At 42.7% G+C, this 17884-nt stretch overlaps 1 protein-coding gene across 1 annotated transcript in view; it reads left to right on the top strand.

Annotated features, from left to right (window-relative positions):
* The window catches only part of LOC110486087 (apoptosis-stimulating of p53 protein 2), a 46753-nt gene that overhangs the window by 14339 nt on the left and 14530 nt on the right, over positions 1-17884 (top strand). Inside the window, 7 exon segments of the mRNA XM_090196159.1 lie at positions 11012-11159; positions 11712-11825; positions 14312-14388; positions 14511-14612; positions 15537-15705; positions 16224-16405; positions 17456-17620. Coding sequence (XP_090052285.1) covers positions 11012-11159; positions 11712-11825; positions 14312-14388; positions 14511-14612; positions 15537-15705; positions 16224-16405; positions 17456-17620 — 957 coding nt within the window.

Consider the following 17884-nt stretch of genomic DNA (forward strand, 5'->3'; position numbering starts at 1 on the left):
TGACAACAAGCTCAGTCCGATGATGCTGTGACACACCGCCCCAGACCATGACGGGCACTCCACCTCCAAATTGATCCCGCTCCGTAGTACATGCCTCGGTGTCACGCTCATTCCTTCGATGATAAACGCGAATCCGAGCATCACCCCTAGTGAGACAAAACCGCGACTCGTCAGTGAAAATCACTTTTTGCCAGTCTGGTCCAGCGACAGTGGGTTTGTGCCCATCGGTGACGTTGTTGCCGGTGACGTCTGGTGAGGACCTGCCTTACAACAGGCCTACAAGCCCACAGTCCAGCCTCTCTCAGCCTACAGTCTGAGCACTGATGGAGGGATTGTGCATTCCTGGTGTAACTCAGGCAATTGTTGTTGACATCCTGTACCTGTCCTGCAAGTGTGAGGTTCGGATGTAATGATCCTATGCACGATGTTGTTACACGTGGTCTGCCACTGCGAGGACGATCAGCTGTCCGTCCTGTCTCTCTGTAGCGCTGTCTTAGGCGTCTCACAGTACGGATATTGCAATTTATTGCCCTGGCCACATCTGCAGTCCTCATGCCTCCTTGCAGCATGCCTAATGCACGTTCACCCAGGTGAGCAGGGACCCTGGGCATCTTTCTTTTGGTGTTTTTCAGAGTCGGTAGAAAGTCCTCTTTAGTGTTCTAAGTTTCCATAACTGTGACCTTAATTGCCTACCATCTGTAAGCTGTTAGTATCTTAACAACCGTTCCACAGGTGCATGTTCATTAATTGTTTATGGTTCATTGAACAAGCATGGTAAACCGTGTTTAAACCCTTTGCAATGAAGATCTGTGAAGTTATTTGGATTTTTATGAATTATCTTTGAAAGACCAGGTCCTGAAAAAGGGACGTTTCTTTTTCTGCTGAGATTACGTCCAACAACTTTGAAGAGTCACAAGCTTGATGTGGTCATATCTTGCTAGGAATATGGGACCAAATACTACAATTCTGACTACTGTCACGCCCTGACCATAGAGAGCCATTGTTTCTCTATGGTATAGTAGGTCAGGGTATGAATATGGGGAGATCTAGTTTTTCTATGTTGGTGTTTTGTATGATCCCCAATTAGAGGCATTCGTTGTCTCTAATTGGGGATCATATTTAAGTAGTTGTTTTTCCCACCTGTGTTTGTGGGATATTGTTTATTTTAGCACTCCATTGTCATCACGGCTCATTGATTCTTTATTGTTTTGTTATGTGGTTCACTTACTTTAAATAAAAAGATGTGGCGCCCAGATCACGCTGCACGTTGATCCGAGTATGCTTCCAACGATCTTGACAACTACTTTATTTATAAGAATCTTTAGTGGTGTCGATCATTTTAACCCCTACCTTTTTTTAAATATATTTTTTATATTACTTGTTAAACAAAATCTCTTTCTCTAATCAAATGTTTAAAATTATATAGTTTCACAAAAAAATATTTTCTTGCATACAATATAACTCAGTATTTGATTTATTTTATACAGTCATTATTGCTCATCTTTATCAAGGGTGTTAATAATTTCGGACCCCACTTGTACATACAGTACGAGATCAATGGAACGTCGACCGTGGGGGATAGCACAAGGATATAGTAAAAAAAAATGTATACCTTTATTTAACTAGGCAAGTCAGTTAAGAACACATTCTTATTTTCAATGACGGCCTAGGAACGGTGTGTTAACTGCCTTGTTCAGGGGCAGAACGACAGATTTTCACCTTGTCAGATCGGGGGATCCAATCTTGCAACCTTACAGTTAACTAGTCCAACGCAGTAACGACCTGCCTCTCTCATTGCACTCCACAAGGAGACTGCCAGTTACGCGAATGCAGTAAACCAAAGTAAGTTGCTAGCTAGCATTAAACTTATCTTATAAAAAACAATCAATCATAATCACTAGTTAACTACACATGGTTGATGATATATCTAGATATTATCTAGCGTGTCCTGCATTGCATATCATCTGACTGAGCATACAAGTCTAAGTATCTGACTGAGCTGTGGTAGGCAGAAGCAGGCGCGTAAACATGAATTCAAACAGCACTTTTGTGCGTTTTGCCAGCAGCTCTTTGTGCGTCAAGCATTGCGCTGTTTATGACTTCAAGCCTATCAACTTCCGAGATGGTTGCAGTGGTTGGCGCCTTGGGCTGTGCCGTGGCGGAGATCTTTGTGGGCTATACTCGGCCTTGTCTCAGGATGGTAAGTTGGTGGTTGAAGATATCCCTCTAGTGATGTGGGGGCTGTGCTTGGCAAAGTGGGTGGGGTTATATCCTTACTGTTTGGCCCTGTCCAAGGGGGTGTCCTCGGATGGGGCCACAGTGTCTCCTGACCCCTCCTGTCTCAGCCTCCAGTATTTATGCTGTAGTAGTTTGTGTCGGGGGGCTAGGGTCAGTTTGTTATATTTGGAGTACTTCTCCTGTCCTATTCGGTGTCCTGTGTGAATTTAAGTGTGCTCTCTCTAATTCTCTCTTTCTCTCTCTTGAAGGACCTGAGCCCTAGGACCATGCCTCAGGACTACCTGACATGATGACTCCTTGCTGTCCCCAGTCCACCTGGTCATGCTGCTGCTCCAGTTTCAACTGTTCTGCCTTATTATTATTGGACCATGCTGGTCATTTATGAACATTTGAACATGTTCTGTTATAATCTCCACCCGGCACAGCCAGAAGAGGACTGGCCACCCCACATAGCCTTGTTCCTCTCTAGGTTTCTTCCTAGGTTTTGGGTTTTCTACACCTGCATTGCTTGCTGTTTGGGGTTTTAGGCTGGGTTTCTGTACAGCACTTTGAGATATCAGCTGATGTAGCTGAAGGGCTATATAAATTGATTTGATTTTGTTTCCCTTGCTCTGCATGGGTAACTCTGCTTCGATGGTGGCTGTTGTCGATGTGTTGCTGATTCGAGCCCAGGGAGGAGCGAGGAGAGGGACGGAAGCTATACTGTTACACTGGCAATACTAAAGTACCTACAAGAAAACCCAATAGTCAAAGGTTAATGAAATACAAATGGTATAGAGGGAAATAGTCCTATAATTCCTATAATAACTACAACCTAAAACTTCTTACCTGGGAATATTGAAGACTCATGTTAAAAGGAACCACCAGCTTTCATATGTTCTGAGTAAGGAACTTAAATGTTAGCTTTCTTACATAGCACATATTGCACCTTTACCTTCTTCTCCAACACTTTGTTTTTGCATTATTTAAACCAAATTGAACATGTTTCATTATTTACTTGAGGATAAATTGATTTTATTGATGTCTTATGTTAAAATAAGTGTTCATTCAGTATTGTTGTAATTGTCAGTATTAGAAATACATAAATAAATATTGTCCGATTTAATCAGTATCTGCTTTTTTGGTCCTCCAATAATCGGTATCGGCGTTGAAAAATCATAATCGGTCGACCTCTAATTGGCACCCACCCATACGGACTGATTATTCTCTGAGGGGAAAATAAGATTTCCCCAATTCTGTTAAAGGCTTGGTCATCCATTGCAATGTGCATCCAAAATGGTAACCTTTTCCCTACATAGTGCACTACTTTTGACCATATCCCTATGGGTCCTGGTCAAAAGTAGTACACTGCATAGGGGAAAGGGTGCAATTTGGGACGCAGACCATGAGCCAGCAATGATAGCTCACCTATACGTTTGTGTATGAAAATACAAGTGTGCTACTTTGCATGTAATGTGACGTTCGGTCGATTTGTAATCGACAAGTCTTACAAAAGCCCAACAGATCTCTTTACAGTGCCTTGCGAAAGTATTCGGCCCCCTTGAACTTTGCGACCTTTTGCCACATTTCAGGCTTCAAGCATAAAGATATAATACTGTATTTTTTTGTGAAGAATCAACAACAAGTGGGACACAATCATGAAGTGGAACGACATTTATTGGATATTTTTTAACAAATCAAAAACTGAAAAATTGGGCGTGCAAAATTATTCAGCCCCCTTAAGTTAACACTTTGTAGCGCCACCTTTTGCTGCGATTACAGCTGTAAGTCGCTTGGGGTATGTCTCTATCAGTTTTGCACATCGAGAGACTGACATTTTTTCCCATTCCTCTTTGCAAAACAGCTCGAGCTCAGTGAGGTTGGATGGAGAGCATTTGTGAACAGCAGTTTTCAGTTCTTTCCACAGATTCTCGATTGGATTCAGGTCTGGACTTTGACTTGGCCATTCTAACACCTGGATATGTTTATTTTTGAACCATTCCATTGTAGATTTTGCTTTATGTTTTGGATCATTGTCTTGATGGAAGACAAATCTCTGTCCCAGTCTCAGGTCTTTTGCAGACTACATCAGGTTTTCTTCCAGAATGGTCCTGTATTTGGCTCCATCCATCTTCCCATCAATTTTAACCATCTTCCCTGTACCTGCTGAAGAAAAGCAGGCCCAAACCATGATGCTGCCACCACCATGTTTGACAGTGGGGATGGTGTGTTCAGGGTGATGAGCTGTGTTGCTTTTACACCAAACGTAACGTTTTGCATTGTTGCCAAAAAGTTCAATTTTGGTTTCATCTGACCAGAGCACCTTCTTCCACATGTTTGGTGTGTCTCCCAGGTGGCTTGTGGCAAACTTTAAACAACACTTTTTATGGATATCTTTAAGAAATGGCTTTCTTCTTGCCACTCTTTCATAAAGGCCAGATTTGTGCAATATACGACTGATGGTTGTCCTATGGACAGAGTCTCCCACCTCAGCTGTAGATCTCTGCAGTTCATCCAGAGTGATCATGGGCCTCTTGGCTGCATCTCTGATCAGTCTTCTCCTTGTATGAGCTGAAAGTTTAGAAGGACGGCCAGGTCTTGGTAGATTTGCAGTGGTCTGATACTCCTTCCATTTCAATATTATCGCTTGCACAGTGCTCCTTGGGATGTTTAAAACTTGGGAAATCTTTTTGTATCCAAATCCGGCTTTAAACTTCTTCACAACAGTATCTCGGACCTGCCTGGTGTGTTCCTTGTTCTTCATGATGCTCTCTGCGCTTTTAACGGACCTCTGAGACTATCACAGTGCAGGTGCATTTATACGGAGACTTGATTACACACAGGTGGATTGTATTTATCATCATTAGTCATTTAGGTCAACATTGGATCATTCAGAGATCCTCACTGAACTTCTGGAGAGAGTTTGCTGCACTGAAAGTAAAGGGGCCGAATAATTTTGCACGCCCAATTTTTCAGTTTTTGATTTGTTAAAGTTTGAAATATCCAATAAATGTCGTTCCACTTCATGATTGTGTCCCACTTGTTGATTCTTCACAAAAAAATACAGTTTTATATCTTTATGTTTGAAGCCTGAAATGTGGCAAAAGGTCGCAAAGTTCAAGGGGGCCGAATTCTTTCGCAAGGCACTGTACATGCCAGTGAGTGGTGCCAAGCAAACAGGGACATGCCAAGGAATTATCAAAAGCTCCCAATGTCTGCGTCCCCAAAACAAATAAGAACTAGATTATTATTTCAAAATTGTAGATGTATATAAAGCTCATTCTGTTTGGGCATTTTTACTGCATTTTCAGTCCTTTTAGATGTCAACTGTCAAACGAGCCTTAACAAGTAGTGTCCAGTTAATCTCTGATTGTCCTAGATGGCCTCAAGGCTCACTCAGATCTCCCAATGTGTCTACTGGTTCCCATAGCCCTTGCCCTATGTGATAAAATGAAGGCCCAGTGCAGTGAAATAGAAAATAACAGCCTACTCCTCTTCACTTTATCAACCTCTGACACCATCCCCCACTTCTGTATTGGTTCAAGCATGGGCTTCCTTCAGACGTGCATTTAGTCCAACATTTTCCTATTACCACTCAAGTAATGAATACATTAGTATAAGTGTGGTTTGGTTGATGAACAGCGTTAGTTTAAATGCATTTGCTGTTGAGAAGTGTGCTGTATACAGAGAAACAAGCTGGGGTCCATATACAGTGGGGAGAACAAGTATTTGATACACTGCCGATTTTGCAGGTTTTCCTACAAAGCATGTAGAGGTCATAGGACAGAATCTAAAACAAAAATCCAGAAAATCACATTGTATGATTTTTAAGTAATTCATTTGCATTTTATTGTGTGACATAAGTATTTGATACATCAGAAAAGCAGAACTTAATATTTGGTACATAAACCTTTGTTTGCAATTACAGAGATCATACGTTTCCTGTAGTTCTTGACCAGGTTTGCACACACTGCAGCAGGGATTTTGGCCCACTCCTCCATACAGACCTTCTCCAGATCCTTCAGGTTTCGGGGCTGTTGCTGGGAAATATGGACTTTCAGCTCCCTCCAAAGATCTTCTATTGGGTTCAGGTCTGGAGACTGGCTAGGCCACTCCAGGACCTTGAGATGCTTCTTACGGAGCCACTCCTTAGTTGCCCTGGCTGTGTGTTTCGGGTCGTTGTCATGCTGGAAGACCCAGCCACGACCCATCTTCAATGCTCTTACTGAGGGAAGGAGGTTGTTGGCCAAGATCTTGTGATACATGGCCCCATCCAGTCGTCCTGTCCCCTTTGCAGAAAAGCATCCCCAAAGAATGATGTTTCCAACTCAATGCTTCAAAGTTGGGATCTTGTTCTTGGGGTTGTACTCATCCGTCTTCCTCCAAACACGGCGAGTGGAGTTTAGACCAAAAAGCTCTATTTTTGTCTCATCAGACCACATGACATTCTCCCATTCCTCCTCTGGATCATCCAGATGTTCATTGGCAAACTTCAGACTGGCCTGGACGGCGTAGTGTGTTACTAATGGTTTTCTTTAAGACTGTGGTGCCAGCTCTCTTCAGGTCATTGACCAGGTCCTGCCGTGTAGTTCTGGGCTGATCCCTCACCTTCCTCATGATCATTGATGCCCCATGAGGTGAGATCTTGCATGGAGCCCCAGACCGAGGGTGATTGACCGTCATCTTGAACTTCTTCCATTTTCTAATAATTGGGCCAACAGTTGTTGCCTTCTCACCAAGCTGCTTGCCTATTGTTCTGTAGCCCATCCCAGCTTTGTGCAGGTCTACAATTTCTATCCCTGATGTCCTTACACAGCTCTCTGGTCTTTGCCATTGTGGAGAGGTTGGAGTCTGTTTGACTGAGTGTGTGGACAGGTGCTTTTATACAGGTAACGAGTTCAAACAGGTGCAGTTAATACAGGTAATGAGTGGAGAACAGGACGGCTTCTTAAAGAAAAACAGGTCTGTGAGAGCTGGAATTCTTACTGGTTGGTAGGTGATCAAATACTTATGTCATGCAATAAAATGCAAATTAATTACTTAAAAATCATACAATGTGATTTAGATTTTTGTTTTAGATTCCGTCTCTCATAGTTGAAGTGTACCTATGTTAAAAATTACAGACCTCTACATGCTTTGTAAGTAGGAAACGCTGCCGATATTGCAGGTTATCAAATACTTGTTCTCCCCACTGTATATGGCTCGTTGCGAACTGTGTGAAGACTTTGTTCCTAACAAAGACAGACAACTTCGCGAAAAAAGCACAATCATTGCTCGAATATACCTAACCATAAACATCAATGCCTTTCTTAAAATCAATACACAGAAGTATATTTTCTTAAACCTGCATATTTAGTTAAAATAAATCCAGGTTAGCAGGCAAGATTAAGCTAGGGAAATTGTCACTTCTCTTGCGTTCATTGCACACAGAGTCAGGATATATGCAACAGTTTGGGCCCCCTGGCTCATTGCGAACTAATTTGCCAGAATTTTACATAATTATGACATAACATTGAAGGTTGTGCAATGTAACAGGAATATTTAGACTTATGGATGCCACCCATTAGATAAAATACGGTTCCGTAATTCACTGAAAGAATAAACGTTTTGTTTTCAAAATGATAGTTTCCGGATTTGACCATATATGACCTAAGGCTCGTATTTCTGTGTGTTATTATGTTATAATTAAGTCTATGATTTGATAGAGCAGTCTGACTGAGCGGTGGTAGGCAGCAGCAGGCTCGTAAGCATTCATTCAAACATCACTTTCGTGCGTTTGCCAGCAGCTTTTCGCTGTGATTCAAGCATTGAGGTGTTTATGACTTCAAGCGTATCAGCTTCCGAGATTAGGCTGGCGTAACCGATGTGAAATGGCTAGCTAGTTAGCGGGGTGCGTACTAATAACGTTTTAATCGGTGATGTCACTCGCTCTGAGACCTTGAAGTAGTTGTTCCCCTTGCTCTGCAAGGGCCGCGGCTTTTGTCGAGCGATGGGTAACGATGCTTCGAGGGTGGCTGTTGTCAATGTGTTCCTGGTTCGAGCCCAGGTAGGGGCGAGGAAAGGGACGGAAGCTATACTGTTACACTGGCAATACTAAAGTGCCTATAAGAACATCCAATAGTCAAAGGTATATGAAATACAAATCGTATAGAGAGAAATAGTCCTATAACAACTACAACCGAAAACTTCTTACCTGTGTTGTGATTAGTTAATGTGACGACTGTTGTTCATCGAATTATTAAAGTTTCTAATTGCGTGATTAACTGAATCAAGCAATTATTAACTCATTAATCTGGGGCACCATGGGAAAACTAGTTTTTACTGAGTTTCTATTTCCCAAATTAACTCAAAGAATATCAGAATATCTATTTTACAACAGCCGCTAATTAACCAGTTACCTCTACCAATCTCGTTCTGAACGTCGTATAGCCCGTGAATCTGCATGGATCCGGGTCTCACCAATGAGTTCGTACCACACCAATCTTAGTTGAATATTTATTTACTAGAAAGCTAAAATGATAATAAAAGATATACATATACAAAACACATTATAGGCTATTGATTAGAACTTAGTATAACGGGCCAACATGGGGATTTCAAAGAGGGAGAGAAAAAAGAAAGTACACGAGAGAAATATACATTTGGGTGAATTTGTCAGCTTGTCCCAAACTGCCGCTCTTATGGGTCAGAATATAATGATGTATTTACGTGGGGATGATCTCCGAGGATTCTCTGCGTGGACCGTTCAGGGGACCGTTCAGGCTGCTCGATGACTCACTACTCCGGCGCACCTCTCTCATCGTCCTCCCGATGTCAGTGTCCTTTTGGCTTAGGAGTCTGTTCCCTCACTCTGCTCTGGAAGGGGTCTTCTAAGGATAGACAGCTCTGTAGCTCAGAGCTCACAGCATAGGAATAAAACCTATGTATATTTTTTTCTGAGGTCTTGGCTGATTTCTTTAGATTTTTCTATGATGTCAAGCAAAGAGGCACTGAGTTTGAAGGTAGGCCTTGAAATACATCCACAGGTACACCTCCAATTGACTCAAATGATTTAAATTAGCCTAGCAGAAGCTTCTAAAGCCATGACATCATTTTCTGGAATTTTCCAAGCTGTTTAAAGGCACAGTCAACTTAGCACAGTACACGCTAACCAGGTCGACAGGTCCACGGTGTTTCCTCCGACACATAGGTGCGGCTGGCTTCCGGGTTGGATACTCGCTGTGTTAAGAAGCAGTGCGGCTTGGTTGGGTTGTGTTTTGGAGGATGCATGGTTTTCGACCTTGTCTCTCCCGAGCCCGTACGTGAGTTGTAGTGATGAGACAAGATAGTAACTACTAACAATTGGATACTACGAAATTGGGGAGAAAAAGGGGGTAAAATAAAAAATAAATAAAAAATCTGTTACCAAATTGGTAACAGAGTTTCAAAAAAATAGTTAACGGAATGGGAAATCATAGTTGTCACAAACAACAATAGTATGCCAGCGAAAGGGAGAACAGTAGCAGGCGACCCAACTGTGTTCAGCTGATACATTTTTTCCTTTCTGTCATCTGGTTGTCAAAGCAAGAGTGTGAAAAGTCTGGATAACCTCTCTCTTCTCTATCTCTAATTAATGCAACCTCTCCTAGCTCTTATGACACCTACCTTCTCATTCAATTTTTTATTTGGTCAGTCCGCCCTGGCCTCAATTTCAACGTCCACAGACGTAATTTCTTGGTCCGGACCAGTCTTGATTTCAGCTTCCACAGACATCTGGACCGGCCCAAACATAGACGTCCACGATTAGTTCAGATTTGGTCCGGACACTTATGTTTCATAAGTTTGGACAACACAGTACAGTAAATAAAAGTAGAATATAGTACAGTAAGATACAGTACATTACACTTGTGTACTGTGCTATATTCTACTGTACTGAACTATAATTACTGTTCTGTGCTATACTCCATAGCTCTACTGTGCTGTACTTTGATGTCCAAACTTGTGAAAAATAGATGTCTATGATTGGTTCAGATTTGGTCTTGTTTGGTGGTGGAGCTCATTAAAATAATAGCCAGTGTGTAGAGTAATAAATAAATATGCAAAGGATGATATTGCACCTTTGTGTATGGATTTAGTATTTATGCATTTCTGTGTAGCATAGATCAAGGACCCATGATGAAATTCTGTTACCGGGTGTAAATTTACTTCACTTAATGTATACAGTTCAATAACCAAAATAAATGTATTTTTACTCAGTGTCATGTCATAGCTGACATCGCATTCTTTCTGCAGACATATTTGAATCTTCATTTGGAGCAGATTTTTGTGACCACGTTTTCCAAGTGTTTGGAAAACGTGGTCACAAACAGAGGGAGATTTAACTGAAATTCTGTTACCAAACTTTGCATCTGCACAGTTCTTTCAGTAAATTATATTCAGTGTGTAAATTGTTAAAAGTAGTCCTTGTGCATAGAGTTGTGTGGTTTGTTAAACTTTTAAATCAATGGTTTTCGTTTGGCATACATTTTAAGTAAAAAATATCAGTCTCAGCACAATTTCATTATCGTGGAATTGCCCCTATTAGGAAAAAAGACCACATTGACAAATGACTCCCCGTAAGATTTTTTTAATCCAAAATAGACATTGACCATCTGTTTGTTTCAAATGGAACAGGGACCTAATGTGCTACTTATTCTGTTCTCACTAAAACCCATTGCAGTGGGGGTTTCTGAATTGGCTCAGTCTTGTCTGGAGTTGGACCCCAATGTTCTCTAACACTGTTCTAATGGTCTATTTTTCACTGTCTGTGTCTTAGATGTTCCTCACCGTGTACCTCAGCAACAATGACCAGCATTTCACAGAGGTGCCCGTTACCCCGGAAACCCTGTGTCGTGATGTGGTGGAGCTGTGCAAGGAGCCGGGGGAGGGAGAATGCTTCCTAGCTGAAATGTGGCGAGGCTCAGGTGAGTTTCAGAATGGTTCTGACTCAGTCTTCTCAATTTTATGCCTTTTAAACTTGTCGTAAAGTGACAACTAGTTAAGGATCAAGTTGTTGGACAGTGAAAAGAGACAGTAAAGTAGGAGAGGTGCTAGTAGGGCATGGGCCAGATTCAAACCCATGCCAACACCGTAGTCATGTGTGAGGCTGTGGTATCACTGCTAGACCAACCAGGACACTTCCTGGCTAACTTTTGATGTCAGTGTTTACTCTAGGTTGATGTTATGCTGGGCTACACTCATCAAAGTGCTGAACTGAATGAAGCCAATCGAAGGCCTGAGTTTTCAAAAATCTTGTTCAATGTCAACTTTGGCCCAGTTCCATTTCACTCCCTAGCCCCTACAACTTCGGTGTTCACTAATCTTAAAGGTGACGTAATAGGTGAAAGCAGTATCACTATCCCGTCGATGTGAATACCTGAAGGGTAAAGGTTGGGGGTAAGAGGCAAGGGACCAAAATGGAACCGTGCCTTGGAATCAAGAACCGCTTACTCAGGCATATTTCTTTGTCACACCAGAGCGCGCCATTGGTGACGGAGAGCGAATGCTGGACGTGCTCCAGCGTTGGGGACACCAGAGGGGGGAGGTGCGCTTCCTCCTGCGCCATGACCGGGTACCCTGCAGAGAGTCAGGTGAGAGCCACAAACACACATTTTTCGATGCCCATCCCCCACCAGTACCCTGGATAATAAATAGTGTGGTAACTGAATGTGTCAAGCATAGCCTGAAAAATGTGAAAGCCTGGGTAGGCAGCTGTGTTTACTGGCCGTTATGTGTGTGGTGTACATAATGTTCTATTCCATTACAGTTGAGCCAAAGTCAATACAGCCAGCTACTATTCTAACTGGCAGACACACTTCCTAGTCCCCATTGTTGGGATGATGAATTTCAATACAATTGAATTGGATTTTACTTTTTTTTCCAAATCAATAAAATAATTTAGCTTTGTATATGGATTAGAATAACTGTCACGTGAAGTAAAATAAAATAAAAAAATTAGTGATAAGATTGTATATCTTCATGTTATTTGATGATGCATGCGGTTTTGACCATGGCACAGTGCCAAGCATTCTAAACATCGCTGAGATAATTAAAATCGCCATGATGTTTTGCGGCTGCTGGGAACATAGTTATTTAACAGGGTACACTCTAGTTTTCTTTCTTGCCTGCATTCTCTCAGGCCCAAAGGTAACCCAAGATTTTTCTGACTGTGGCTGCGTCCCAAATGGCCAATGGGCCCTGGTCACTGTGTAGTACACAATAAGGAATAGGATGCCATTCATGATGCAGCCTGTGTGTGGTGGTGATGATATGCCACGGGCACTGTCCGTTTTTGAACACACCCCCATATGATGTACAATATTTAACAGTTTAACACACTTTAAATGTGCTACACATAGGATTTGTACTTTATTTTTGCATTGTAATTTCAGATAATGTACATAATATATCTGCAGTAATAGTGTAATGACAGTGTTTCACAGTATTACTTACTGCCAGTGTTGTGATTGGCTGTGATATTCGCCTATTGATTTCTCCTGCCAGGCCGGCATCTGTTGCCAAAATGGGAAAGGTGTTTTGATTTTGTGGCTGTGTTTTTAGGGGAAATCAGGTCAAGTGGCCAATGTAGAAATGACTCTGTCATTTCCTGGGTGCTAAAATGTTACACTTTTCACTAAATTTCAGTTTATGTGAGAAATCAAACAATGAATAGCGTAGGGAATCATTGTAACGTCTAAATTGCTGTGAAATATATGTCAAATTTTTCTAAAAAAAAATTGAATGTGGTGGACCAAAGCCGAAAGTAAAAGGTTCAAGCGCGAGTCTCCGCCATGTTACGGGGAAATGGGATGCGGGGGAGGGGGTATTTGTTTTGAATGCAGCCTAGTCCTGTTGCAATTCACCTAGCTTCCACATGTGTAAGCACCTTTAAACAACTCCACCTTGTAGTCTTAGGTACTGTAGCATGTTAACGCCCTCTCAGCTGGGGTGTATTCATTACGGAAACCGTTTACCGTTTAAGAACCAAACGGAAGCAAACAAACAGCAAAACATGTCTATATTGGACAAATTCAGGTAGGTCCCTCTCCTTTTTGTTCCATTTGCTTCCGTTTAAGAAACGTTTTGCAACAGTATCTGTGTAATGAATACGCCCATGTTAATGGCTAAAGTGAGCCCATAGGGAACAGTACACTTTTCTTTCATTGCTGTGATTTTAGTTTTGTGCTTGTAATTTCTTCTGCGAATATCCGCATTACTTTTTCATGAGACGATTAGCCAAGGACATGTTATTTTCAATGGTATCACTATGTGATGCACCCGCATAACTTAGTCCTTTATGCAACTTGAAAACAACAGAAAACCATGTCTTTCTTTACCCAAGGCTCTCTGGTCATTTGAGAACCTTGTGTAGTTCCATGTGTTTGGGTTTCTAGTTGTTTGGAACGGCCCCCTACGCAGGACAAAGCCATATTGCGCAACAGAACAGTGCAAGGGATATCACAGCACAAAGGCTTTATTATTTGTATTTGGGACACGATGGTAGTCAATTACAACTAGTCTGGCTTGGCTCCCTGTTTAGCTTGTGCCGTTATTACCATATAAGGTGTAGAATTTGGGTTGTGTAACTAATAAACCTGAGTTGTGATCCCCAAAGAGCTTATTAAAGCGATCAGCCTTTTTGGGTTACCCATATAAGGAGTTTGCTAAACAGCATTGCATAACTGTCAGACACTGGCACGGGAAGAGCAACTGTGTGGAAGAGGCCTGGTTCTTTTGGCTGCTCCACCAGTTATTACACAATGAGCAGTTCTCCAACTCATGCTTGTCCTTTTCATCCCGTATCCTCAAGAGTATGACCCCTATTAATGGCGCAGTGCTCAGGTCTTGTGTTGGTTTTCCGGTCATGTTTGTTCCAACTTTGGTCATAAACAGACTGTAATACACAAACAAATTGGAGCCCCCTTTTAACAGAGATGTATAATTTTCCCCAAAAAGCAATTAGCTTCTTGCCTCTTTATACTTCCCATGATCAGTTGTGAAGCAAATGCACGTCCCTCTCCAACAGTTAGATATAAACACACACACTCACAAGGCCGCTGTATTTTGTCTTGTATAGGCGGATCAAGGGTTTCCAATCCCTCCGCTAAAAGGAATATGGTCAAGGTGCCTGTGGACCGATGCATGGAGAATGGGGTGAGTGCAAAAACGGTACTACAGTAAAAGGAAGGAAGATAGAAGCCGATGGTTAAATGGTATGGTGTGACACATTATTTGTCATTATTGACCCCCCCCCCCCCCCCCCCCCCCCCCCCCAGGTGGCACCACCTTGCATGGACATCACCCTCTCGGAGCTGCAGGAGTTGGCGTCACGGCAACAGCAGCAGATCAATTCGCAGCAGCAGCTCCTGGCCTCAAAGGTAGGGCAAGACATTGGCCATGTTGGAGAGCATGATATGTTGTGGGTAAATTGTGACTGACCGACTTGGCTATAAATTATAATCAGTAGTTATTTATGGTGCAAGGGGATTTGTACATCAGTGCAGTCGATGTCAAACAAGCCCATTGAGTCATTTGGCAGAGAAGTACAGCCACAAAATAAAGGTCAAGACATCTAATTCTTCACCTTGTCTCATGCCTAGGCCAGCATGAGGCAGATGGGCCTGTAAGGGCAGGGCTCTAGATGAGACAATGTCCAATAAAAAAAGTAGTTCTTTCCCTTTCTTATTAGCTTGACATAGACATCCAGTTGAATAGGCCTGCTCTAGAGTGGTTCCTGTCAAGGTTTCTTCCTAGACAGTTTTACTTCGCACGGTCTCCTCTGCCTTCTCTTTATTAAGCTCAATTAATAAAGACAATTATTTTTCTTTAAAGACAAGGGAAGGGCTGTGTGTTCTCCTACACTGAGTTAGAAGGTTACAAAGGCTACAGTAAAGGATGCTAACCTCCCACCATCACCAGTAACAGGGAAGGTTAGCATTGGACATTTTAGTCATTAAGCTGACCCTCTTATCCAGGGAGGGGGGAATTATCTTTGTGCTTCTAACTTTCTCACTCATCATTATTCATGCTTCATTTATGATTAATTCATAATCATGGCACCATCCATGTGAATATAGAAGTGTTCAGAAACATATTATATTCTCACATGTATTTAGTTACTATTGGGCAAGACATGATACAAAAGACACCCAAAACAAGAGTTTGTATAGTCACAAACTTGAAGTAGTCATTGTGTGCCAGGGATATGGGACCAAATACTACTACTTTGACTACTTTTAATACACCATGTGGCTATTATTAAAAACTTTAATCTGAAAATGTTTTCTTGTTTGGTCGGCTAGGAGCAACGTCTGCGCTACCTGAAGCTGCAGGAGCAGCAGCAGCAGGCGTCAGAGCATGAGAGACTACTGCAGCTTCGTGAGAATGCTGAGAACCAGGAGACCAAGCTGCGGCGGGTGCGGGCCCTCAAGGGTCAAGTGGAGCAGAAACGCCTTAGCAACAGCAAACTGGGTCAGTGCCAAGGGGAGAGTGAGGAGTCAAGACACTCGATGAAGAGGGGTTTGGGGAAGGAGCTGAGTAGGGCTTTCTGGGTGACATGTTTTTTTCCCTACTTGACACACTTGACATTTCTTTTAGTTGATTGGCTTAAGCCTACAGTGTACAACCAGCTAACTACTTTTGGTTCAAAAGAAGATTCCAGGTTTAGGTATCCAGAATATTATTTTGTTTAGTTATCTGTGTTCCGAGAATGTACACCTGACGGTTATGGGAACCTGAAGGTGCAATTTGGTGGAATGTATTTAAAACATTTCTCAAATGTTTTTCTTTTTTTATCTACCTTACCAGACATTCACAGAACATGTTTAGGTTTATGATCAAATATTGACGTTAACGGAACATTCGATTTTGGTTTGACCGAACACATCATTAGCATTCTCTAAATGTTACTTTTCAAATTTGACTAATGTGCATGTCTGTGCTTGCGTGTGTTTGTTGATTTGCGTGTGTGTATGTGCCTGGCTGTATAGTGGAGGAGATAGAGCAGATGAACGGGCTGTTTCAGAGTAAGCAGTGCGAGCTCCTGGTGGCCGTCTCGAGAGTGGAGGAGCTGAGCAGGCAGCTGGAGACCCTGAAAAGCGTCAAGATGGAGCCCTCTCATGATGGCCCGAGCTCCGCCGGCGAGCTGGAGCGTCTTTACAAGGAGCTGCAGGTAAGAGAAGATCAGATTTGTCTGCTTCCACAGAAGTTTCTTTTTATGGCATTTACAGGTAGACTCTGCAAAATAACATCATAACCACAGCACTGATGTTGGGTGATTAGGCCTGGTGCACAGTCGGCATTCCAATTCCCAAAGGTGTTCGATGGGGTTGAGGTCATGGCTCTGGGCAGGCCAGTCAAGTTCTTCCACACCGATCTCGACAAACCATTTCTGTATGGCCCTCGCATTGTGCATGGGGGCATTGTCAATCTGAAACAGGAAATGGCCTTCCCCAAACTGTTGCTACAAAGTTGGTAGCACAGAATTGTCTAGATTGTCATTGTATGCAGTAGCTTTAAGATTTCCCTTCACTGGAACTAAGGGGCCTAGTCGGAAACATGAAAAAGAGCCCCAGACCATTATTCTTCCTCCAACAGACTTTACAGTTGGCACTATGCATTCAGGCAGGTATTGTTCTCCTGGCATCTGCCAAACCCAGATTCGTTGGTCGGAACGCCAGATGTTGAAGCGTGATTCATCACTCCAGAGAACGCGTTTCCACTGCTCCAGATACCAGTGGTGGCAAGCTTTACACCACTCCAGCCGACACTTGTGTGCAGCTGCTCGGCAATGGAAACCAATTTCATGAAGCTTCCAACGAACAGTTATTGTGCTGACGTTGCTTCCAGAGGCAGTTTATAACTTGGTAGTGAGTGTTGCAACCAAGGACAGACGATTTTTATGCATGGCTGTGTGCTCAATTTTATGCACCTGTTAGCAACCGGTGTGGCCTAAATAGCCGATTCCACTAATTTGAAGGGGTGTCCACATACTTTTGTGTGTATATATAGTGTATACCCCCAGAACAAAACTGCTGGCTCTGAAGTTTTCTTTTCACACGGTCCTTTTCAGCACGGTTCCAGCAACTATGGTGGATATGTAACCAGGCAAACTCAGTAGAGATTGGTTTGGCTCGGCTTAGTTGGGCTCAGTAGTGGGAAAATCGCTATACACACATAAAGCTGACTCTAGCTCTTTCTCCCTTCTCCCCCCGATTTTAAGCTGAGGAATAAGCTGAACCAGGACCAGAGTGCCAAGCTGCAACAGCAGCGTGAGAGCCTGAGCAAGCGCAACCTGGAGGTGGCCACCATGGACAAGCGAGTGGCCGAACTCCGCGAACGCCTGTGGAAGAAGAAGGCAGCGCTACAGCAGAAGGCGAACTTGCCCGTGAGTCAAGTCGAGTTTCAAAAGCTTTATTGTTCCCTTAGGGCAGTGTACATCAGACCACATCAGCCCCACATTTCTTGGAACTAAGCTTAGGAATGGGGCCAGGGAAATGTATCACCACTCCAATTCATAGATGGAGCTATGGATGCAAGACCTCGCTGTCCATGAGAGAAATGTGATGTGTGCAGGAGTAATATTTTACTCCTGCATCCCTACATAAGGGATGGGCAACTTTGATGGGGGTGGGGGCCACAGAAAATCTGA

Source organism: Oncorhynchus mykiss, chromosome 13 (assembly GCF_057628025.1).
Source record: "Oncorhynchus mykiss isolate SJ-2025 chromosome 13, ASM5762802v1, whole genome shotgun sequence".
NCBI classification, from domain to species: Eukaryota; Metazoa; Chordata; class Actinopteri; order Salmoniformes; family Salmonidae; genus Oncorhynchus; species Oncorhynchus mykiss.